A 25,510-nucleotide genomic window follows, 5' to 3' on the forward strand; every position below is an offset into this window, starting at 1 on the left:
GAATGAGTAAATCAGTTGTTTGTGAAAGTCTTCTTGTGCACTTTAAGCCTTGTCTCCTGCTGAACATCTTTGATGAATATTCTAGAAATTCTTAAAAAATTACATCTGGTTGAAGAAGGAGTAGAGGGTGAATGCAGACATTCTGTATCTAGACCCAGCATCACTCCTGACAAACACAGAACAGAATCTTATCAGTGGCTCAGCTGAATTTATCAAAGTAGTTGGATAGGCTGGATTGAAGAAGACATGAGTCATGGATGATAGCTGCACCGGGACGTTCTTCCTTCCCCTTGTCTTTTATCTCCGTCCATGGCTTATGGTTAGGAAGTGTAAGCTTTGGGTAGACCTTGATGTCAGAAAGATGAATAAAACTGTGCATTCAAAAATCTGATAGTTTCTATAAAAGCATTAAAATGTGAATAGAGAAGCTTTGCGCAGTGGCAGTATCGTAGCCAATGAGGTTTATCCGAGGCGCGATTATTGCTAATTAAAATGTGAATAGAAGAGCATTTATTTTTTTCATGAGGGTAAGAAAGGAACATAGGTAAGTGAAAGCAGTTTCTATTGCCATTTAAACTAATGCAGTTTTCCGATCTTTATTCCCTTTTACCTTAAGCAAAACTACCGATATAACTGCATTTTCAGAACTCTACACTTTTCCCCACTGTTTTCTGAGTTGCCAACAAAAGCTTTGAAATGAGCAGGAGGTGAAGCAGGAAAGACAGCAGGATTTTAAATAACTTATGAAATGTTTAGGTGTCCCTGTCACGTTTTTAAAAGTGAGAACGCTTTGCAGTCGCTTGTACTTACCAATGGCCAACCAAATAAAAAGCCATGGAGGGACTCTTCATTTCCAAGGGCTGGTGACAGCTGTGGCTGGGTGAATACTAGATTTCGACTACAGAACTAGATTATTTTCTGGGTTTCACACAGCTTGTTCTGTCCATTCTGTGCTGGGATGTCTCCTGTTTTCCATTGTCGCTGAATTCCTCTTTTGTTTGTTTGTTTGTTTATATATTTATTTATTTATTTTACTTCTGCATGTACTGAGTGATCTGAGTGTAGACTTTTCTCCATCCCCTCCCCTAATTTCTAGCCTCCACTCATACAGCCTGTCCATCCTGCCACCTGCTAAAGATATTAACAGCCTGGAGGGATAGCCTTCTCTATCTTTCAGCAAGCTCACGTAATCATAAACATAGGGGTCTTCCTTCCACCTGCTTTCCTTCTTTCCTGCCTTCCTTCCCTCCTTTTCTTTTTTTTTCAAACCAAATAGGGTAAATAAATTATTTGCACTTCTTGGCATCTTTTACTTTTCTCATTAACAGAAGCTTAGGGCTCTCAGGCAACTGATAAGATCTCATTCATTCTTTTCAATGACTGCCCGATATTCCATGGTTTGGAAACAATAAACTTTGTTGAACAGTTTTCCTGTTGCAGGGCATGCACTTTGTTTTCAGGTTTTTGTTTTTGTGTTGTGTTTTTTTTTTTTAAGTTTTTATTCATTTAAGTATTCTCTACACCCAGTGTGGGTCTGGAACTCATGAATCAAGAGTCACAAGGTCTTCTGACTAAGCCAGCCAGGTGCCCCTGTTTTTGTTTTTTTTTAATTTGGCCACTGTAAATGGTGCTACAAATGAACATTCTTTTTTTTTCCCTTTTTTATTTAAATTCAATTTAGTTAACATATAGTGTATTATTAGTTCCAGGGGTAGAGTTTTGTGATTGTTAGTTGCATATAACACCCAGTGCTCATTACATCAAGTGCTTTCCTTTAATGCTTATCACCCGGTTACCCCATCCCCCCCCCACCCACCATCCCCTCCAGCAAACCCTCAGTTTGTTCCCTAGAGTTAAGAGTCTCTTGTGGTTTGCCTCCCTCTCTGCTTTTTTTTTTTTAAAGATTTCATATTTTTATTCATGAGAGACAGGGAGAGAGAGAGGCAGAGGCAGAGAGAGAGGCAGGCTCCCCACAGAGCAGGGAGCCCGACGCGGGGCTCGATCCCAGGACCCCGGGATCATGACCTGAGATCATGACCTGAGCCGAAAGCAGACGCCCAACCATCTGAGCCACCCAGGCGCCCTTCCCTCTCTGCTTTTATCTTATTTTATTTTTCCTTCCCTTCCCCTATGTTCATCCGTTTTGTTTCTTAAATTCCACATATGAGTGAAATCATGGTATTTGTCTTTCTCTGACTGACTTATTTCGCTTAGCATAATACCCTCTAGTTCCATTCATGTTGTTGCAAATGGCAAGATTTCATTCTTTCTGATGGCTGAGTAGTATTCCATTGTGTGTGTGTGTGTGTGTGTGTGTGTATATATCCACACATCTATATCTACCTATCTATATATATATACACATTATATATACACACAGCACATCTTCTTTATCTATTCACCTGTCGATGGACATCTGGACTCTTTCCATATTTTGGCGGTTATGAAATTGCTGCTATAAACATTGGGGTGCATGTGCTCATTCGAATCACTGTGTTTTTATCCTTCGGATAAATACCTAGTAGTGCAATTGCTGGGTCGTATGCAATGAACATTCTTATACCTATCCTCAAATACTGGCGCTTTTTAAATATGGTCCAGGAGAGGGATTAGCTGAGTTAAAAATGTATGTGTACTTTTGATTTTAAGAGGTGTTGCTAGAGTTCTTCCAAATGATTAGCCTAACAATGTTCCAGAATACCCTTCCCCCATCCTGTCCAGCAGTAGGTGTCTTTCCTACTATGATAAGAATGGATTATACCTGCAACACTGATTGCATAGCCCAGGCACCTGTTGACATGCCATAAAGTATTTCAGTGGAGATTAAAACTAGGGCTCTGGTCAGCCCACATGATTGGGGGTGGTTGTGATTTTTTTTCTACTCCTGAAAGAATCTGTAGAAGTTTATAGTAGGGAGAGAAGTGGAGACCATTCTACTGCAATCCATTCCTTTCACAGATAAGGGAATTGAGATCCAGAGAGGTGGAGGGAGTGACCGCGAGCTAGTTACCGACTGCTGTTTATGGAAAGCAGCTGCAAATCCTGATTTGAGGTTTGACCTATTAGCTACACCATGGGCCATGCTGACTGTGAGTTTTAGAGAAGGGACCAAGAAATGTCATCTGTGAGTTGAACTGACTGGTAGGGGTGAACTATTTCCAGTTTTCTATTATCTCCTGCTAGGACAAGCAAGCTTCCCAACCTGCCCTGGTCTGTGTGGGATTTGCTTTGCCATCTTCCACAATTATAATAGGACATTTGTGACCTTGGTCTTGTTAGTGGAATCTGCTGCTCTTAATCTTTGGGGAGTTTGGTGCTTTATTTTTCTATATTTGTTCAGAGTTAGTGCTTCCAAGGGTGGAGCTGCTGGCTTGGATTACAGCTCAAAGGACAGCAGTGAAGCACTGGAGGAAACATTGCACGCACAGGGATGGCTTCCTGCTATGTACCTCTCCCCCCACCCTCCCCAACTTCCCGATGGAGAGGGCTGAACAGGAGGGCAGCCCAGAAAAAAAACTGGAGGTCTGGAGGTCTCCCTCGTGTTCCTGGCCATGTAATCTCGGGGTGGGACAATGCACAACTTGACTAGGGCTCATAGGGATATTCTCCAGGGCTGAATAAAATAAGCTTCTTGAAAGAAGTCATTTGAGCTCCCTGTATCTTTAAACTCAGCTTTAATATTACAGTTTCAGATTTAGCCTGTGGAGTCTGCCGAGGGAAATGAAAAGGGAGCCCCCAGATTTTGCAGCCTCATTTGGGTCTGCTCAGTGTTCACTGCAGAGCATCTGACAGCACAACATTAACTTTCCAGGTCGCCTCTAAATGAAGTCGGCCTGTTCAGGGAGCTCACCCTGTCCTTTTAATAACAAGAAAAATTATGATGATGGAGATTTATTTTGTTATAGATAAACATCTCGAGCAGATTTTATATATATATTTCATATATATATATATATATATATATAATGTACACATACATGCATGCACACATGTTGTCCCCTAAAGGCATGCCTTCGTGTTGCAGACCTGGTCAGGAGCTGTGCCTGTTGGTGGGCTTGCCTGTCAGAGGCCATGGTTCTTCTGGTTTAGCAGTTCCCAAGGCTGCAGATTGGGACCACTAGGGAACTTTCAGAAAATAGTCATGCCCAGGTTGCAGCCCTGAATTAAATCAGAACCTGTGGAAGAGGAGAGGAGAGTCGGGATGCTGAAGGCGATTCTAGCCCACAGCTGGGTTGAGGACTCCTTAGCCGGCCATTCTGAGGCAAAGAGAGGGTCTCTGCTTCATGAAGAAAGAAATGAGCTATGACAGGAGCTGTTCTCTTTAGAGTTACGCTACCGTAGGGTCATCGTCTCTCATAACCCACTCACTTCGTCCTTCCTGCTTATTCTGTAGATTAAAGCAGCAGACTCACGTCTTGTAGAGTCAGCTTGTGGAGGCAAAAATTGAATGCTGTAACAGTTGTCATTGAAAAGTGCCCAAGGAGTGTGCCATGTGGGTTAGAGACCAACACGTCTCGTGGTACACCTAGCATAGCCAGTTTTTTCCCCCTGGCGTTGAAATAGATCGGTTGTTTCTTTGGCCAAGATTCTGATAAAATCGTTAGCATTTGGGAGCATGGTGTATGCAAAAATAGATCTTTAAGGATTGGAATTGTACCCAGCTTGGGAAGATACTCGAGCCCTAAGAAGCCCTGGGAATTGAGACGGGCCTAGGGGACTGCAAAGTCCTGTTTCTCTTCTCAGGCTCAGTCCTGAGTCAGACCCTGAGTGGAGTATGGGCAGAGTCATGGGCACCATTTAAATGGTGAATTTCGCCTTGCCTGTGTCTTCTTTTAGGCACATAGAGTTGAAGGTAGGGGCATTGGATGTTAAATGCACATGCAGATGTGACACCACTGCATTTCATTATCGGATATCCAGAAATTGAGCATCTCTTTAAATGCAGAGAATTCAACAGTACTATCTTTCTGTCCTCTAGCGTTCCCCTGGTTTGGCATGGATATCGGTGGAACACTGGTTAAATTGGTCTACTTTGAACCAAAGGATATTACAGCCGAAGAGGAACAAGAGGAGGTGGAGAACCTGAAGAGCATCAGGAAGTATTTGACTTCTAACACGGCTTACGGGAAAACCGGGATCCGAGATGTCCACCTAGAACTGAAAAATTTGACCATGTGTGGGCGCAAAGGGAACCTGCACTTCATCCGCTTCCCCAGCTGTGCGATGCACAGGTTCATCCAGATGGGCAGCGAGAAGAACTTCTCCAGCCTTCACACCACTCTCTGCGCCACGGGAGGCGGGGCTTTCAAGTTCGAAAAGGACTTCAGAATGGTATGTCAGCTCTGTGCTTTGTACAAAACAACCAAACCGCCTCTCAGAGAAGGAAAGAAAGCCTCTCCCGTGTCCATAACCACGGCTTCTCGTGTGGAAGAGCTAGACTGCTAGCCTTGGGACTCTGGACAGGTTCACTTCACCTCTCTGTGCCTCAGTTCCCGCCTGTGTCTGGATAGTTTGTACCTCATAGTATTGTTCCATGCAGGGTTAAGTGAGAAAATATGTACCTGGCTTTTAGTAAATGCTCATAAGTATTAGCTATCATCATCATTCTTTTAACAGCTATGTGTTCCAATTTCCCCATCTCTACAGTCAAGATAATCTCTCTACTGTCTGGCTTCAACACACAGGGAATAAAATGAGAATAAAGTGCAATAAAAGATGTAGAAAATAAAGAGAAAAGAAGGTTAGCTAGGTTCAACTGAAGTGACTGGGTATTAGAGAAGAAAGGGTTGGAAGATTTGGGGGTTAGTCTTGCCAGAAAGTTGAAAATATAGTGAGGTAAATCGTAAAATACACTTTTTCAAAGCCTGGAGTGCAAATTACTGCATTCTATCATGGAACCAGTGTATCCAGTCTTGCCCTAAAGTCTAGCATTAATGAATAAATTAAAGAATCAATACATTATTCGTGGTATTTAATAAAGCTGTAAATACAAATTTTATTTGTATCATCAGAAGTAACATCATTTATCCCATGGGAGTGTACTAAGTAGTTTCCAGGAGAGCTGGCAACGGAGTCCTAGTGACTCTAGAGTGAGACTGACAATAGCAGGTTTTGGCTTTTTCTTCTCGGTCCCCTTTCCCGACATATCCATGGAATTTGATGCTGCCTCTCACCTGAGTGATCCATGGCATCTTTTTCCCGCCAAAGGGGCCCAATGACCAAAGAGTTTTGAAACTGAAAAGGCTGAGATCCAGGGGCATGAAAATTAAAATTTGAGCTCCTGGTTGGAAAAGCATTGAACCTGAATTCTAGCATTGAACTAGCTGGATGACTTTGGGTGAGACATTCCCCCCCTGGAGCCCCCAGTCTTATCATCGGCAAAAAGGTGGCAGTAAAGTGCAGAGGGGAGGGAGAAGTTCTAGACCACCAGAACCTGAAGTCACCTTTGGAGACCAGGAAGTACAGCATTCTAGTGCGACATGGATTAAGAAACTAAAGCTAAGGAGGGATTAAGGGGCTCTAGCAGTGCCTCCTAGTAAGAGCGGGGTCTCAGCTCAGTTCTGACTCAGAAGAATATGCTGACCCAGCCCTAGTGCTGAGAACTCCCCAGGTCACCCTATCTGGACATCTCCACTAGGGAGCCTCAAGAACCCAGGTGACCCGGGGAATTTATGCAACATCCCTCAAGGCTTCCGTTCCTCCTCGGGGTAATGTACGTTTTGGGAAAAAGTTACTCAATATATGTTGGCTGTGAGCAAGTGTGTTTCTCAAGGTTCTGAACTGAGAAAGGTCATATTTTATAATAACCAAGATAAAGAAGCCTCTACTTCTTCAGGCAGGCTGCTGGAGCCTAATGAATAGTTTGGAGAGGGAGCAAGTCCGGAGTATTTGCCAAACAGCCTGGCTAGCTAGGGGCATACATCCATAAAAGAAAGGAAAAGGGCTGCCTTCTGTTTCCACGCTCAGTCTCAGGCAAAATGAAGACAGAATTGATCTCTTCCCGTAGCCTGTCTGTCAGTGCGCTAAGTGATGTGCCCCTTATCCTTCCAAAGTGCGCGACGATGGATAGGTCTTCTCATCCACTTTTCTAGGCCTTCATTCACTCACCCAACAAGGATTTATTGCGCTCCTTCTGTGCGCCAAGTACTGTTAGGAACAAAACAAAGCCCCTGCCCTCCAGGAGCTTATATTCTAGTGTGGAGAGATGGTCAGGAATTAAATAAGCAAATGAGTATAGAAATACAGACTATACCACCATATCCTATGTGTGTGTACATATATATGATATATGTTATGGAAATGGGGGGGGGAAGCAAGGCAAAGGGGATAGGAAGGGTTGGGAGAGTTTTAGTGTGATGAGGTAACATTGGACCAGGAACCAGAAGTAATGAAGTAAATAAAGCAGGCCAGTATCCCAGGAAGGGTGTTTTAGGCAGAGGGAACAGCAAGTGCTAAAACCCTTAGGTGTGCTGAATCCAAGCTCTTCCCTCTTCCCCTTTCCAGAATAGAAAATTGAAACCTGGTTATAAATGATTAATATTTACTACTGTATATATTAAGCAATCTGACAAAATAAAGCAGTGCATATTCTATATATATTTATGTATATAAATATATATATACTAATATATATATTTTTTAAAGTCCTGTCATTGTTATTGTATAAAATCACTGTTTTTGGTATAATACAGCTTTGCAGAAGTGTATTTTAAAAACCTAAGTAATTAGAGCTGACTAAAAGGCATTTAGCAGACCCTAAATAGTTTGTAATTGCTGTATCTAATGACTATATCTTTTTCACTTATAGTGAATATATTTAATGCTCAGATAATGTCAACTAGTCGTCATCCAGTTTTGAATATGCAAGAGCTATAAACCATGAGACAAGCATTAAGTTAGACTCCTGTGTAGAAGACTTTCAACTGAACAAAGCTACAGTTCTTGTTTTCTTTTTCTTTCCCTCTCTTTTCGTTTCCTTTCCTTTTCTTTCTTTTCCTCTCTTCCTTCCTTGTTTCCTCTTTGCTTCTTTTAACATTTAGGATCACTTAAACTTCTGACTGGCAAAAATTAGCCTTCTGAATTAATGATACACCAAAATGGACACAAAAGAAAAACCTAATCTAACTACAAATGGTCTAAGAAAGTGATAAGCCAATGAGGAATCCCACCATTGAAGAAAGTGATCCTCAAGGGGAAGACTTGTCTATCCCCTGTCTCTATTCTGTGAGTTTTGTTTTTGAAGAACCCACCAGAATATTTTATGTACTAAATCTAATATTTTCATCCACAACTACACTTCCTAACTTCAACAGGAGTATTCTTTAAAATGCAAAGTACTCTAATAGAGAGTGCACAGGGAAAAAAATCACCCTTTTTCTCCACCTAATTCTTCATTATAATAGATACTTTTCCCTGTGAGTTTTGTTCAGTCTAAGACTAACTTTAACTAGAAGTTAGAAGTGACTCTTTCAGTTACCTTTCAAAAAAGACCTATCCTCTAACAAACAGGTTGTAACAATAATCTTATTTGGTTGACATGAGATTTAGGGAACAGAAAAGGATCTTCTGGTGGCCTTATTATATTTTTCTCAAGGTGTGAGAACTCAAGAGTTGGCCTTTCTTAAGCCAGAAATCGCTAAGGAAACAATCTAAAAAAGTTAAAAATAGTGGGAAAATTATCAGGAGGAGGGAGGGCAGTTGTGGATATGTGAAATTCTAAATCTAAGTGGACCATTCAAGAACATTTATTAGCTTGGTTCCTATTATGAATCCGGGGACTGACTCGTGGTATGGTGGCAGCATGAGGTTTGGTAGACAATGTCATTCTCCACTTGGGTCTGGCTTGACTCTTGACCGCTGGTCTGTGGCCTCTTTATCATTGGGTGCAGGGAGGAAGAAGCCATCTTTGAGGTCTTGTTATATTTCTCACTCAGAGAATATGTTTGAAATTCATCTCTCTCAGGTCTTCTAGGTCCCCTTTGGGAAGAGAAAAGAGCCCTGAGTGAAATTTGTAATTCAGAATCAACTATTTTATAGGAAAATTATTCTCTGTTTAGTAAGATAACCTTTTCTGCCACTTCCAATATGATTTACGGAGCCAGTGTCCTCAAAAGCACCTGGGAAAGTGTAAGGTATCCTGCAGATATGTATTTTATTCATTTCTGAAATACAGTTTGGTGACTTATTTCTCAATTACAGGGGTGTAATATAACTGGTTTGGGGCAGGTCCATAGAATGCCCTCATAGGAGTAGCTATGGAATCTCTTGGGATGGCTTTTTACCAGATTTATCTGTTTAACTCTTTAATTAGTATTTTTGACAGACTGAGCTGAAGCACATACGGACAACCTTTTACAGTTGTATCCTGAACATGCCTTGTGTTTAGGATCCATCTTTTTTTCTAATATTAGCATACCAGAATCACTGAATTCCCTCTACAAATTAGTCTTCAGTGTGGAAATAGTGTTTTGACTAGTGGACTAGCGTATTTCAACTTGAGATAAGAAGAGCCAAGTTATTTTACTTCTCACAAAATTAGAACCCATGTGTATAGTTCTTTACAGTGTCCAGAACACTTTCACACAGGTGTCTCATTTGATTCTTGAAGGTAGCCCTGTGAGTTAGCTAGGGCAGATGCTTTTAGGGGTACTATGTGACCTTACCCAGTGTCTGTTCTCACTGGGGTCATAGACTCATCCCAGTTCTTCAACGCCTACTACTGTGTGGTCTGAGGACCGGCAGCATCAGCATCACCTAGGATACTGTTAGAAATACAGTCAGAAGCTCTGGGAGTGGATCCCAGCCATCTGTGTTTCAACAAGCCCTCTGAGTGATTCTGATGAGAACCCCACTGCACCCACACACTTGCTTGAGTGACTTTAGTACTAGGCACAACCATGTGAGTTCATCATAGTTGTAGTTTGAAACTTTTTTCTACTCTGCTTCTTCCCCTACGTGCTAGCCTTGGGATCCGTGATAGGTCACTTAACCCACTGACCCCTGGTGATATATTTCATCTGCAAAATGGGTCATAATAATAATAATAGCTTCCTTGCCTGAAGTCCTACAGATGAGATCCATATAGTTTTTTATTAGCTTCCATTATTTACACAGAGTTTGTCTGAGTCTTAGGACAAGCTGGGGTTTGTTGGTTTTATATTTGGGGAGTGATTTAAGCTTAATGATTTAGGAATTGGCAGAACCCATATTTTCTAAAAGTGCTAAGGAGACTGACAAGCAGTGGGGTGCTGGGGCCAGTTCCTACCGGCTTGAGAGAGCCCATTGTGTGCATGCCTTCCCAGCTCTGTGTTTAGTGACATCATGTTGGTAGCTTGAAATTAGCCATCGTGGGGGCGATTATACCACAGAAATTGGTAAATGCTATAAACCAGGGCTTTTGCTCCCAGAGGGCTGGTTGCTAAACATTTACCAGAACACCTTGGTTACACGGTTATGTTCACATGAGCTATAACTTCATCTGCATGCTGAATCTGATATTTCAGATCTGTCATCATTTAGGACCCATCATAGAGATCAGCATTAGCATATATATAAAATTAATAGGATGGAAGTGAGCATCAGCTTACAGATATGTTTGGTTGGCCTGCAATATTTACAAAAAAAAAATTAAAAAGCTGTCAGCTAATTAATTACGTTGAGTCCTCATTATGACATGGCAACAATGGGCTGCAGGTGAATTGCAAATATCTATGTATTGTCCTCTGTGTGTGTTCTGTTACATTACATTTAGCCCAGGGCTTCACTCTTTTATGTTTTCTTACTGTCTCCTGTAGGCATTTGCATTCGCTGCCCCTGACAGAAAGAAAGCTAGGCCCAGAAAAAGAGTGTTTTTCCATAGCTAGGCTCTGAGCGTGCTGAATGTTCCACTGAGTCCATTCAGTCGTATTTACAAACCACAGAGTGTGAGAAGTAATTCCCACCTTGTTCTGAATTTCAGATGGCCCCTGTGACTCTCCAAGTTATGATTTGACTCATTGCTTACATTTGGGAGCCTGGACTTTTCTCTGGCTGGTGAAGACTTTTAAGGGAGGTCTCTATAGGTCTCAGTGAAAGTGACGAATGTTTCTGTTTCCCTGTTTGGGAATGCATGACCCAGGTGTCAGAAATATCTATCCTTCAGTAAAACAGATAACAGAGATGTTTGATAGCTGCTGGCACTTTATTTGAAACTGAATTTGATGAGAAAGTTGAGATAACAGTGTTTCCTTTCAGATCAAAGTTGTGTGTGCTTAGTTTATTTGCCTTGATAGGTTTTTCTTTTTCCACAGCATAGGTTCAGTGGACACAGTGTGTCTCTGTCTGCGTTTGTGATGTTGGCCCTGGGCATGAGCTGTTGATATTGTTGATGGACCCCTGATTAATTTTTAAGCAGTTTAACCTATGGTCCCACAACTGGCTGATGAAATTTCTACTTTTCAGTTTGGTTTGATCCAAGAAGTGGTAACTTTCCCTGTCCCACTTAACAGATGTTTGTTAAGCAATTATTACGGGCCAGGCCTTGGAGCATGGTGCTCAGGGGCACCTGATGAACCAGAAAACCAGCCAGAATGTGATTAGTGCTGTAAGTGGAAGAGGTTAATAGGGCTGAGGAATGGAGAGGACAAAAACAGCATTTACACGGTTGTGTCTCACTACCATCTTTCAGGTCTCCAGGTAGTTCTATACCTAAAGTATTACCTGCTTAAAACATGTGTAATTACTTGCTTCTCACCCAAACTTTTCACTCGGTAAAAAACGAAACGTTTGGAATCATTTATGAGATAGATTTACTTTATCAGCTAGTGTCATTTAGGATGATGGTTTCCGGGGACCTCCTTTCTACTTGCTAGATGGTATGCTGTCCGATTCATGATTCACTGAATAGAGCCAATTAGATCTTTAAAGTAAAAAAACAAACAAACCCAGAATGATTGTTTCTTTGTATCAAGAAAACTTGTACCACCTTGCTGGTAACCTATTCAAACTAATTCTGCTCTATACGTATAGATTTAGTGGAGTGCGTTGAATGGGAGATTCAGATGAGTGATATGAAGTCAAGAGTATTCTTCCAGCTCTTAACTTTTGTTGCAAATATGTGTGTATTTTTGGCAAAATATCTAAGTATAGTACTTGTTTAGGTTGTTTCCAGATCCCAGAAGCGATATACATTATGAAAACAAGAGAAGAACAGCGAGTCACTGGGAGCTTTTTGCTAGTTGTATCACGTAGGGAAAGTTATTTAAGCTCTGCAAGCCTTAACCATAAAACAAGGATAAATCATCTACTTAGAGGATTTTGTGAGAATTAAATGATTTACTACAAGTTCTTGGCGTGTAATGAATAACAAATACTAGCTATTATTTTCTTAAAGATATTTCTTTAGAAGTTTAAGTTAGATCTTACAAATTATCTTCCTTCGTTGGCTTTGTGTCGTGTTGGTGATTATTAGATTTATTATTATTATTTTGTTGTTGTTGTTCATGGGAAATGATCATCAACCCAGACATCTGGATCAGCAATAATTCTCCTCTCAGGGACCATGAATTAAACTTTTAAGGATGCAAAGTGGCCACTCTCACCTAAGGCTGCCCCACAGCCAACTCATCCACATTTACTTTTTTTCCCCCTATACCTGGGAGAATGGGAGTTTTTGTCCCACAGGAGCATGAAAAGACACTTTGGGACCACACCTGCTATTCATGAAAGAGCCAACATGTTTTGAGCCCTTTGTACATATATTATTATCATGAAATCTCTACAACAACACTGTGCAGTGGATAATATCCCCATTTTACAGAGAGGCAACTGAGACTTCTCAAGTTAAATAACTTGCCCCACATCCCTCAGTTAAGTGCTAGAGCTAGAATTCAAAGCCAGGTCTATCTAACTGCAAAGCCCAGGCCTGGGAAGAGGAGAGTTGGGTTTTGTGGTCCCAAAGGTCATTGCCCCCAGATCCCAGGCTCACCATGCCTCGCTCGGGACCTCATGTGTGGGCAAGTGTGGGGTTCTTCCTGCTTTCAGAACGTTCTCCCTCTCCTCCCCCTGCAGGAGAGCACTGGTCTTAGTGATACGCTGAATTGGTTTCCTGTGGCTGCCCTAACCAATGACCACAAACGCAGTGGCTTAGAACAACAGAAATGTATTCAGTCATAGTTCTAGAGGTGACCAAAATCAAGGTGTTGGCAGGACCACACCTCCTTCTGAGTCTCTCAGATTCCATTTGCCTCTTCCAGCATCTGGTGGCTGTGGGCACACCTTGGCCTGTGGTGGAGTACTCCAGTCTCTGCCTTTGTCCTCACAGGGCCTTCTCCTCTGCCCATCAGATCTTTCCTGTGTGTCTCATAAGGAAGCTTGTCAGTGAATTTAGGGTCCATGCAGATAACCCAGGATGTTCTCTTCATCTCAGGATCCTTAACTTAATCACATCTTGCAAAGACCCTTTTCAAAATCAGGTAACATTCACAGGTCCTAAAAATTAGGACCTGGTCATACCTCTCCGGGGCCACCAATTCAACCCATTACACATGCTCCTGGATGCTCTTCCAGCAACGAGGCAACTTCCTGGCCTTCAGTTCCCACTGTGGGCAGACATGAGGTCTGACAAAGGCTGCTTTTCTCTCAGAGCCACTAATGATCCACAGAGTTTCACAACTTGGAGTTTTAAAGATGTTTTCATGCTTTTACAGTTAATGACACATGTTCAGTCCAGCTAAAAGCCCCTGGGGCTCCCCCTGAGGTGATCATAGCCTCTCTCACGAGGTTTTGTTCTCTTTCAGATTGCTGACCTGCAGCTCCATAAACTGGATGAACTGGACTGTCTGATTCAGGGCCTGCTTTACGTTGACTCCGTTGGCTTCAACGGCAAGCCGGAATGTTACTATTTTGAAAATCCCACAAATCCTGAATTGTGTCAAAAAAAGCCGTACTGCCTTGATAACCCATACCCTATGTTGCTGGTGAACATGGGCTCAGGGGTCAGCATTCTAGCAGTGTACTCCAAGGACAACTATAAAAGAGTTACAGGGACCAGGTAAACACGGTTTCTACTAGGAGAACCTTTCTGTAACTAAACCCAGGCCTCTTCCTTGAAGACCAGTTTATACAAAGGTTATGTGTATCGAACACATTTTTCAAAGGAAAGATCTTTCAAAGAAAGATCTTACCCTTCTCAGCCAACCAAAAAAGATTTCTTGCATGATATGTTAAAATAATAGGAGGGTAATTTATGTAAAGGGTCATAAAACCTAGTCCTTAGCCTGCTGGAAACTGATCAGGTTGAGGGAAGAAGGATCGCACACACCACAGCAAAAGGCAGTACGTGGTAAGTGCCAAATGAATGGTGGGGACAGGAAGAAGATAGAATCCAGAAGTAAGGATGCTTGGGATGGTCAGAGAGGGCTTCGGAAGAAACCTTCCTTTGGAATTTCCTTGGTGCTTAGCACAGGCTGAATTGCTTGACATAATCCATCATTCCAACCAGTAAACCAAACTGAGTTTACAAAAAGTGTTTTTTTACCCTCAGTTGGATGTTCCACCTGAATGCTGGAATAGTCGGCACACCTCACAAGGAATTTTGGAGTGCCCCGGACAGGAAACCAGCCTGCAAGTGCCGCTGGGCAGAGTGCCTTGTTCTTCAGCGCACAAGCGCCCCAAGGGCAGATGTGCTCAGCTTCCTGTTCGTTGCGATTTGGCATTGGGCAAAGAATGCGGGGTCAGAAATCATTGAGAAATTCTAGTGTAAACGCAATTTAAAAAGTTTTTCTTACTTCCAAGTGAAGGATTTGGTATGAGGTGTTTCTCCCGCTTATGAGACCACAGAACCTGTTTTTGGAGGAGTAATTTAAGGAACGAGTGCCATGTGGCATGTGCTTTTGGACATGATATTGAAACCATTGTTTTTAAAAGATGAAGATATGTAACGTTTCTGGGCCTCAGTGTCCTTGTTTGTGCCATGCAGGGGGTTGTTTCTTGGATAGGTTCTTTGGGCATTTCCAGCGCTGAAATTCTGCAGCACTCCTCGTCCATTAGGAGAGGAGCATTAGTTTTTCTCCCGTCTATCCATGACCTGTGACAGGTCTGCATCAGTCCGTGACTCCACTGGGGAAGGGAAGATTGAGCCCCCCAGGGGATTTGGCAATGTCTTGGAGACTTTTTTTTTTGGCCGTCATAATTGGAGGTGGGGTGCAACTGGCAATTAGTGGTTAAAGATCAGGGGTACTGCTAAATAGCCTACCATGCACAGGGCGGCTCCCCAACAACAACAAAAGTACTGACCCTCAAAAGTCAATAGAGTACTGCCGTTGAGAAACCCCAGTGGGGGGGGGGGGGGCACACGCGCGCGCACGCGCACTCACACACATTCTCACTGAATCCTGCCTGTGTTCAGAATATAGGATGTTAACTGCCCCTAGGCATACCTTTTCTCACTGAGCATACAGAAACTCAGCTTACTTGCTCACAGAAGAGTCACAGCTGACCCATGGCTTTATGAGGACTGTCAGGAGCATCAAAGACAAATGAATATTTCAACCAAGCTGGTTTTATCTTAGAAAGTGATCGCCTCATTAAAGTACAATTTTGAAGAAACCTCAGACTTCCTCCCAGGAGTCATTGAATTGACAGAGCGAGTCCCAAGGTAACAACAAGCTAACCACTGTCCTCAATTAGAGATATTTATCATTTCGTTGATTAACACTTAGCGAATTCATGAATCACAATCACAGTTCTATTTTCTCAAACTTGGAAGTTCCAAGACTCTGGATCATCTTCTTTAACAGCAGCTAATGAGCTCATTGTGGTGTTTGGCTTCTGTTACATGTGTAATCATGCTCATAAATTCCAGTTATTGGTAAATGCCCATTAATGACCAGTGTTTTGCAATCTTCAACAAATCCTGTCTGGATGCCCAAGTTCTCCTGCGAGTGCTTTTCAACCAGTAGTTTTGGAAACGTGCTATAGCAGACCGAAGGTTAATGGAGAGCTCTTCTGGGGGCTGCCACAGGCAGGGGAAGGGAAGGAAACGTCTATTCATTGGGCTGCAGCCCCTCTGGTCCAGAGTTGGTCTGCCAAAGGCTTCTTTTGATCCAAGTTACAAAACCACGGATATAAACTATGACGGTGAGCCGCGAACATGAGTGTGCAGAACACACTTTGGGAATCACTGATCTAAGCAAACGGCCTCCACTTTAAGTTGGCTACTGTTATTGTGAACTGAGAGGTATAACTCCGGGGTTTTTGTTATCAGGCTGTGCCCTAGCTTCTCCTCGGACATTTCTATTTTTAGGAAGCCACAGCATTACAGGAGATCAGTTCTCTTTTAAACAGATGATTTTAAATGGTTTGTGTGATTTGTAGAAGCCAAAGGAAAAGGAGGACTTTGCAACCAGCATTGTTGCAATGTGCAGATGATTAAAAGAGGAATGTAAAGAATTTTGAACCTTCGGTGAAAGGAGTAGTACAGCTCATCTCATTGTTTCGGAATCTCTTTGAAGAGCACAAGCACTCAGTAATTGAAGGTTTCTTCTACTTTCCCCTAAAGTCCCTCACTACAAGGTTGTTGGGTTTTTCAAAAAATAATGATGCTATTCAACAGCTGTCTCTGGCCATATGTTTTTGTCTCCGATTTGCTGAGGGTCTTACTGTGTCTGCTGCAACAAACAGATGTGTCTGGTTGTGAGCGAGAGCACCACATTGATTAAATTACTGGTTAGCGGGTTGAGGATATGAATAAAGTGCTCTTCTGCGACTGCATTCTTTCCTCCTGCCTGCAGTGTGCCGCCCAGACAAATGCATGCTCGCTTTCCCCATGCAGCCCCGATGCGTTGTCTGCAGTCGCCGGTCATCTTCCAGTCGCACAAAGCACTTCCGTCCTCACTCATACCAACACATCAGCTGATGAATTGCCTTCTTTCTAAGTCAGCCAGTGTCTCCCGTTGCCTGTGCTTGGAGTAGGCTATTGAATGCCTTGATGAATATGAATTCCTGATGTTCAAAGAGACCTTATTAGTGTGGATGAAAGCAGCTAGACGGGTGAGAAAAAGCTTAAAAATATACAGAGACAAATGCCGAGGGCACGCAAACCAAGATTGTTCCCTTTAAAATACACAAGCTTTGTAGGGCAGACTGAACCTGACAACGTGCATGACACACTGTGTTAAATGTAAATAAAGATAAGCTTTCCTAGAGGAATTTCAACATCTCTACCGTGACTGAGCTGTCAAGGTGGTCATGTCCGTGGAGCTCTTGAGCTCCTCCTGGTACCGCACCTTGGCTTTGGGTAGCTGCCGCCGGTGGCGCCTAGCTACCAAATTTTCCACCTGGAGCTATCCTTTCCATCAAGTCTGTATTTTTGTGACAATCACTACTTTAGAACTATTACATACCACTTTAGGTGTAATTTAAAGAATTGTGTGCCCGTCTACAATCTGGCACCTTCTTGTTAACAGTTACTGACATGAAATATAATTTCCCCTGAAGTTTCTTTCTTCAAATTTAAATTCAAAATAACCTCAATTTCAACTTGGATTTTCTCTCAGAATGGAAATCCAGGGGCTCGCAGCTCTTGGAGCTTGAGAACAAACTGATGTGAGCAATTGACTCTTCTGCATATGCTCGTCTGCATCTGCTCATGGTAAATAGAGTAAAGCCCACGGCTGCGTCCATACTGCCAGGAGGCCACTGGTGGTAGCTTTACTCTCAGTCTCCTTTCCGTCACATAACTGTGATATTCATACGCAACTAAATTCATTCTCACCTACCATAATTAACTTCTGTCTAAAAAGACTATTTTAAGGGAATTTTCCCCAAAGTGACTGAAAGCTTTTTAAAACATAGTTGAGCATTGAAACCGTTTTATGACCTTTGTTACTATTTTTGACTATTGGATAGTAAGTAAAATATTAATAACCTTTTCCATAGTCTACAGAAAAAAAAAAAACCCAGTGTGTGAGCAATCAGTGGTTTCCTTCTAGAAATTTCTGAGAAGTTTCAATGAGATTATGTCTGCTAGAGGATCGAGGTCAAGGTAAAAGATAGAGGCTCTGGACTGGCTGTTCCTAGCAGCCCTGGGTCAGTCTGGCTCTGCATTGTGAACTTCATGTATATGTGGGTTCTTTTTCCAAGTATTTGTATTCAGCTACGTTTTTTTTTCATAGCAGTTATTTCTCTGGTTATTTGCTGCTTTCAGACCACCCAAATAAGAGAGATCCTGAATTTGGCCCCATTTTATAGGTGAGAAGACTGAATGAGGTACTTAGTTTAGCAGCTAGCTGAAGGTCTCACAACGGAAATCAGTGAGAGTCTTTCTCTGGTTTTGTTCTTAAATTCAAGGGCAAGTTTTCCTTGATGTTCCTTTTTAGTCTCTGCCCTTTTTTAAAAAAAAATCCAATCTACCCTAAGACTGTGCTGCACCCTACACTTTAATTCAAGTGCCCCTTTGTTTTTCTTCTCCTGTTTTTATTAACCCATATTAGTGATCTTGATGTAGTTGGGGACTTGGATGGGCATATCATAAAGTAAAATTTAAAAATAAACCTTATTGTTCCTTCAGTCTTGGAGGTGGAACATTCCTAGGCCTATGTTGCTTGCTGACTGGTTGTGAGACCTTTGAAGAAGCTCTGGAAATGGCAGCTAAAGGCGACAGCACCAATGTTGATAAGCTGGTGAAGGACATTTACGGAGGAGACTATGAACGATTTGGCCTTCAAGGATCTGCTGTAGCATCAAGGTAGAGACGAAGTAGCTAGGAGCAGTAGCGTGTGAACAAGGCAACCTCTCCACCCTGGCCATTCACTTAACTGTTTTTAAAATGTCAACCCACCAGCCTGGTGCAAGTATCTATGGTTATTGGAGCTCAGACTTGATCTCCCACCCTTTATGAAGCATTGAAATGTTTAGCCCCTGATGCTTGTACTTAAAATAGGGCAGCTTTGAAAGAAGGTTCTGGAATACTGCAACAGTTTCCCCTGTTCCATTCTTGTCAATATATCTAGAGAGCATTAAAAAAATTTTTTTCCCATTAATAGCCATGCTACTTTGCCCCTATTAAAAAAAAAAGGGGCAACCAGCCATTCATATTGTAATCCTGTCTGCTTGTAAAACATGGTAGCCAAATCAGGTCATTTAAATTTTAACAGAGTTATTCATAAAGCTTTCCACAGTACTTTGGTGGAAGCGTGGGGCCTGCCTAAGGATGATTTTGAATACTCTCGCTAATATTTCCAACATAGCTTTGGCAACATGATGAGTAAGGAAAAGCGAGATTCCATCAGCAAGGAAGACCTCGCCCGAGCCACACTGGTCACCATCACCAACAACATTGGCTCCATTGCTCGGATGTGTGCATTGAATGAGGTAAGGCCTTAATCCAGAGGAAGCCTTGTGTCATTCATACACATCATCTTTAGCCATGCAAAACTGTTGACCCTTACAAAATGATAGATCCTTGGGAAACCTGCCCTTTGTCCTAGTCACATCTTGTAGAACATGAGGGGTGTGTTTGGGGGAATGGAGTAGAATATGTATCTTATTTTAAGTAGGCACTGGATAATAAATAATAATCCATCCAACCACAGAGTCCAGGTAAAATCACAACACATGCTATAGACTCTGACCGTCATTATTACCACCCATCTACCAAAGTGTGAGGGAAAGCTTGGCGCATCCTTGCAAATAATTGCCGGTAAAACGCTCCACTTGCAATATTCGATATTCTCTCTGCTTTCAGCTTCTTTACAGTGTTGCCTTGTGGCATGGAGTTCAAGCAGCATTGTACAGGGCTATCAAAGCATAGAGAGCTTGCTACAGCTGAGGCCAGCCAGAGCCCCAGGCACAAGAAGGGGTGGAGCTGGTGACAAAGCTTTGTGAACGTGTTTTGAAACACTGCAAAATTCCTCTGGGAAACTAGAACCCTTTTCTGGAACAGAAGACATGTAAAGTACAACAGCTCTCACTGAGTTGTGTTAGGAAGACAAGAAAGGGGTTGAGACAGGCAACAGGTAATAGAAGGGTTAAAGAAGCATAGTCTCCTCAGTAATAGAGTTTTTAAAAATATAATTTTAATAGAAACACAGAAGAGGTCAAACCCGAAGTGTGTAGCCAGCTTGGATTTTCACACACACACCTGTGTAGCCATCACTTGGCTCAAGAAATAGAACATTACAGGTTCTGCAGAAACCACCTCCTGTCCCATCCTGGTCGAGCAGTGGGGGCTTAAACAGGGCAAGAGGCGATCTTGATGGTGGGCAGTGCCAGTCCTGCCTTGGACCTCTGGGGTTACGAGAGAAACACGCTCCTTTACAACGTTGAGTAGAATATCTCTCTGGTCTGTGGCTCAGGGTCACCACTTTTTATGTCCCCGTGTGAGATGGAGTTCAAATGCAAGGCTGAAATGCAAAGAAAAAATGTATCCCAGACATGTGCCTTTCAAAGTCCACTTCGGTCACAGGACTCATTTTAACAGAGGATTTATTTTTTGACATTAACCTTTCAAGGGAGTTTTTCCAAGTAGCCAAACAAGGCCTGACTAATGTGTGTATTGTGGGCTGTCCTCGTGCACTCTCAAAGGTCAATGAGCCCCAACGTCCCCTGCCCCACAGAGTGGTAGATACACTTTCCCCTGCTTTCCACAGACCTTGAGTGAGCCAGCAGGGGGCCTTTTTACAATGATCATATTCACTTTAGGGGGATGGCAACGGATTTTATTTTTCACTTTTGATTTCAATTTCAATACCATATATTGTTGGAGTATAGCAAAAACGGTAGTTTGAAAGTATGACCAGTGAGAGGAATCACCGATCACTTCCGGCAAGGGCTTCACTGGCTGGCGTCCTGCCAGCGCATGCTCCCTGTGGGCACACCCGGAAGTGGCGGCCATTCTCCTGTGAGAGTCAAAACGCAAGCTTCAGTCATTGCTAAGGGCACTGGACTGGCTGAGTGGAGAGTCCTTGAGCTCCCCTGTTGCATAGAGAGACACCACATTTACTGACTCTTAAGATTTTTTTTTTTTAACTGTGATTATTGGAATCCTGTAAAATGCTTCTCCATCAACACTGAATTTTTTATTCAGTTTTGAGTAGAAAATACAAACACGTAATACAGAGTTCTAAAGACACCAGAAGGATGTGCAGGGAAGTGGGTAACTGTTTGCACCTGTCCTACAATGTTAGCCTTACTCAAGGTAGCCAATGTTTTTCACTTTTGGCATCTTATTCTGTATTGTCTGCAATATAGCAGAAACATATCCTTCCAGGCAGCAAACTCTATATCACATTCTTGCTTTTTAAACAATTTTATGAGATATAGTCACATCTCATACAATTCACCCTCTACGTATTATTTTATGTCTTGCTTCGGTTGTGTATCAACCTTTTATTATGAAAATTGGTAAATATACATAAAAGAGCACAATAGTATGAAGAACCTCCTTATAGCTGTTAACCCGAATCAACAGTTAACAAAACTGTGCCACACATGCTTTATCTGTTTTCTTTTTCCTCCTCCCTCTGCCTCTGTCTCTTCCTCCTTCTCTTCTTCTCTTTTTTACTAACGTATTCGAAAGCAAATCCCAGAGGTTATATCAGTCTACCTTACATACTTCAATATGTACTTCTGGAAACATTGCCTCATGCTTTTTTACATGATAATACATGCGAGTGTTATATTTTCCCTACTTCAATGTTATTTTTAAAAAAGAATTCTGTCGTTTCTTCTAGTCTTTTTTTCCTTTATTCTTTCTTTTTTTCTTCTCTTCCTTCCTTCCTTCCTTCCTTCCTTCCTTCCTTCCTTCCTTCCTTCCTTTCTTTCTTTCTTTCTTTATCTCTCTCTCTTTCTCTCTCTCTCTCTTTCTTTCTTTCTTTCTCTCTTTCTCTCTCTCTTTCTTTCTTTCTTTCTTTCTCTCTTTCTTTCTTTCTTTCTCTCTTTCTTTCTTTCTTTCTCTCTTTCTTTCTCTCTTTCTTTCTCTCTTTCTTTCTCTCTTTCTCTCTTTCTTTCTCTCTTTCTCTCTTTCTCTCTTTCTTTCTTTCTTTCTCTCTTTCTTTCTCTCTTTCTCTCTCTCTTTCTTTCTTTCTTTCTTTCTTTCTCTCTTTCTCTCTTTCTCTCTCTCTTTCTTTCTTTCTTTCTTTCTTTCTCTCTCTCTCTCTTTCTTTCTTTCTTTCTTTCTTTCTTTCTTTCTTTCTCTCTCTCTTTCTTTCTTTCTTTCTTTCTTTCTTTCTTTCTCTCTTTCTCTCTTTCTCTCTTTCTCTCTTTCTCTCTTTCTCTCTCTCTCTCTCTCTCTCTCTCTCTCTCTCTTTCTCTCTTTCTCTCTTTCTCTCTTCTCTCTTTCTCTCTTTCTCTCTTTCTCTCTTTCTCTCTTTCTCTCTTTCTCTCTTTCTCTCTTTCTTTCTTTCTTTCTTTCTTTCCCCCACAGTCATATCTTTGACCCACCTGGAATTTATTTGAAATAAAGAATGTCCATCAGCTTTTATTGCATTCTATTCCTTCTGGCTCATTACCAGACTGATGCAGGCCTGGGGCTTTGAGGAAGTCCTACATTGGACTCCCTTGTTTTAGGGGGAAAAGGTAAAACTCCTAAATTTAATTAAATTCTTCTTTAATCTGAGTTCCTCTTGAGTGTTTCTTGTCACATCTCAGTCTGGGCAGTTTGTAGCTACCGTTCTTATTTGTGGAAACTTATTAAAACCACCTCCCAGGGGCGTCTGGGTGGCTCAGTTGGTTAAACCGCTGCCTTCAGCTCAGGTCATGATCCCAGGATCCTGGGATTGAGCCCCACATCGGGCTCCCTGCTCATGCAGGAAGCCTGCTTCTCCCTCTGCCTGCCGCTCCCCCTGCTTGTGCTCTCTCCCTCTCTTTCTCTCTCTCTCTTGCTATCTCTCTCTGTGTGTCACATAAATAAATAAAATCTTTAAAAAAAATAAAACCACTTCCCACACCTCCACCCATAGAAAATATTCACAGTAGTTAATGGGCTTATCAATTTACATTGTCAAAACTTGAGACAGTTAAGAGGCCATATTCCTAGATCCTGATGACTCTTGATAGACTGAACAGAAAAGAATGCCAGCTTCTGGGACTCCCTTCCTTTGGCATAAGTGACCATAGCAACTGGCTCTGTGAGTGAGTGGGTGGTAGACAGGCTGAGCTCAGTGTTGTGTGTGTGCAGAATGCAAACCCATATCCATGTCAACAAAAGTATAGACGTATTTTTCGTTACCATATTTCAACCCACATGTTGACCAAACAGGATTGTCCATCATATAGCCCAAGGATAGAGACTGGGAATTGTTTCTTTTTGAATTCTGGTGTTTGGCATAGAGCAAACTGAGCAAACTTGTTAGTTGAATAGCCCATGCCATGGCCATTTTATTTATGAGTTGGTTATAATAGTTTATAGTTGGAAGTTGGGGGAATTGAAAGGAATGCAAAGGCAAATTTAGCTGAACTTGAACTCCAGTTAAAATTTTATATGTGTGTTGGTAGCTGAATTTCATGTCAGGCCTAAGTCAATCTGACATAACACTTGCAAATAAGCCCAATATAAGTCTCTGCCTCACCCAGCCAGAATCTCACCCTTTTGTTCTTTGGAATGCACTGTGAAGTTTGTTCGACTTCATCTTGGAAATGCTGAAATAATTTCACTTAAGAAACAAATTGACTCTGCAAAGTCCTGGGAGTACAGTGAAGTATGGAACATTGGGTCTTTACTAAGTGCTATTTTTATACCATTATTTAATTGTTCCTTAACTTTTTTTTTCCAGAATATTGACAGAGTTGTGTTTGTTGGGAACTTTCTCAGAATCAATATGGTCTCCATGAAGCTGCTAGCATATGCAATGGATTTTTGGTCCAAAGGACAGCTAAAAGCTCTGTTTTTGGAACATGAGGTAGGTCAAGTCTGCATGGACTTAGCTGTCCTACATGGAGTGTATTTGGCTTTGTCTAACTGCGGAGTGAGTCCCTCAGTTTTAAAATTGGTCAAGTAGAGGGGCGCCTGGGTGGCTCAGTCGTTAAGCGTCTGCCTTCGGCTCAGGTCATGATCCCAGGGTCCGGGGTTCAGGCCCTGCATGGGGCTCCCTGCTCAGCAGGAAGCCTGCTTCTCCCTCTCTCACTCCCCCTGCTTGTATTCCCTCTCTTGCTGCTTCTCTCTCTGTCAGATAAATAAATGAAATCTTAAAAAATTTTTTAATTTAAAAAAAAATCAGCCAAAATGGGTAATCATTAAAAAATATCTCTCTACTTTAACCATTTTAACATAAAACATAAATGTTCATTCACTCATCAATTTCTTTGATGTAGGACCAAGGCCCATTTTTGACCATGGGTTCTGCTGTTATCCTTTTTTTCATAATCCACAAATATTATATGCCTTCTTTGATTTCTGATTTATTTCTTTAAAATGGATCAAGAGATTAAAGATACCTATGAAGCGCTCTGGTTGCATAATGCTTCTAGATTTTTCCCTCAACCATTCCTGTGTATCGGGATCCACCTAAGTAGAGAGTAATGGTTTGTGACTGCCTTTTTCAATCTTTTTTGAGAATTTAACTGGATTTTCATATAAGTGACCAATTTATTTCGTACTCTTTTTATTGGTTTAGGTATTAACTTAGATTATGACATTAACATAAAACTGTCATAAACAAATCTGAGGATAAACACAGCTGACTCTTGGCAAGCAGACAACTGCACTGGTGAGAACAGAAGTGCGGGGGTTGCTCAGAGGAGCCTGGTGGCCCAGAGAGGCTGGTATCCTTAGGCATTAGCAGCCTGTCTGCAGAGGATATGAACATCAGTTAATTGAGAGAGTCCCTTCTGTCAAGTTTCTACAATCCTATAAATCAGATTTCTAAGAGTAGGTGAGGGACCTTTCTCTTCCCTACCGCCTCTGCCACCTTCTTTAAAATCAGTACTGTAGAGAGCAACTGTTTGTTTATCAGGGCAGGTTCCTAATCCCTGGCGTGTATTGTAGTAGAAAAAAACTTTGAGAGAACTAGTATCACAAACTTGTAATGAGTAACTACTCTGGCATTTTTCTCATCTTCAAACCAAATTATTTATCTGAAAAGCTGCCCATGTATTTACAAGTTATTTAGAGTTTCCTAGGCCCATGTTTTGTTTTCTTAATGCAGATAAGACAATAGGAATTTAAATACTAAATAGTTAAGGCCCAGTGATAGAACTTAATACTAAAGAAAGCCTGTTTTTTTTAAGCAGGCTTAAAGCATGGAGTCATAGAACTTTTGGGGGGTGAGGGGAATGGAGTCCCAGAATTTTCACCTCCCCTCCCCCCAACCAGAGCACCTCACTTTTTACCTACTTATTTATCGTTTCCATGTAAGATTTTGTTTGAAAAAGGAAAAGGTACCTCAGCTTTTAAAAAGCAGTTAAAATGAAAAAAGAAAAACCACTGTTCCAGTTCAGCTAGGGTTGCCATATTAGTGATTAAAAATACAGAACACAGGGGCGCCTGGGTGGCTCAGTCGTTAAGCGTCTGCCTTCGGTTCAGGTCATGATCCCA

General features: G+C 41.8%; 1 protein-coding gene and 1 non-coding gene across 2 annotated transcripts in view; both read left to right on the plus strand.

Annotated features, from left to right (window-relative positions):
* The window catches only part of PANK1 (pantothenate kinase 1), a 54,218-nt gene that overhangs the window by 25,640 nt on the left and 3,068 nt on the right, over positions 1-25,510 (plus strand). Inside the window, exons 2-6 of the mRNA XM_028098434.2 lie at positions 4,979-5,331; positions 13,776-14,029; positions 18,548-18,724; positions 19,227-19,350; positions 23,751-23,876. Of these exons, the coding sequence (XP_027954235.2) occupies positions 4,979-5,331; positions 13,776-14,029; positions 18,548-18,724; positions 19,227-19,350; positions 23,751-23,876 (1,034 nt within the window). The remainder of the gene's footprint in view (positions 1-4,978; positions 5,332-13,775; positions 14,030-18,547; positions 18,725-19,226; positions 19,351-23,750; positions 23,877-25,510) is intronic.
* On the plus strand, positions 427-567 carry LOC114205502 (U4 spliceosomal RNA). The gene has a single exon (XR_003608399.1). It is a non-coding gene; the product is annotated as a U4 spliceosomal RNA (small nuclear RNA).

Source organism: Eumetopias jubatus, unplaced genomic scaffold, assembly GCF_037043125.1.
Source record: "Eumetopias jubatus isolate StellerSeaLion01/CBP00866 unplaced genomic scaffold, mEumJub1_p1.0 scaffold_17, whole genome shotgun sequence".
Taxonomy (NCBI): Eukaryota; Metazoa; Chordata; class Mammalia; order Carnivora; family Otariidae; genus Eumetopias; species Eumetopias jubatus.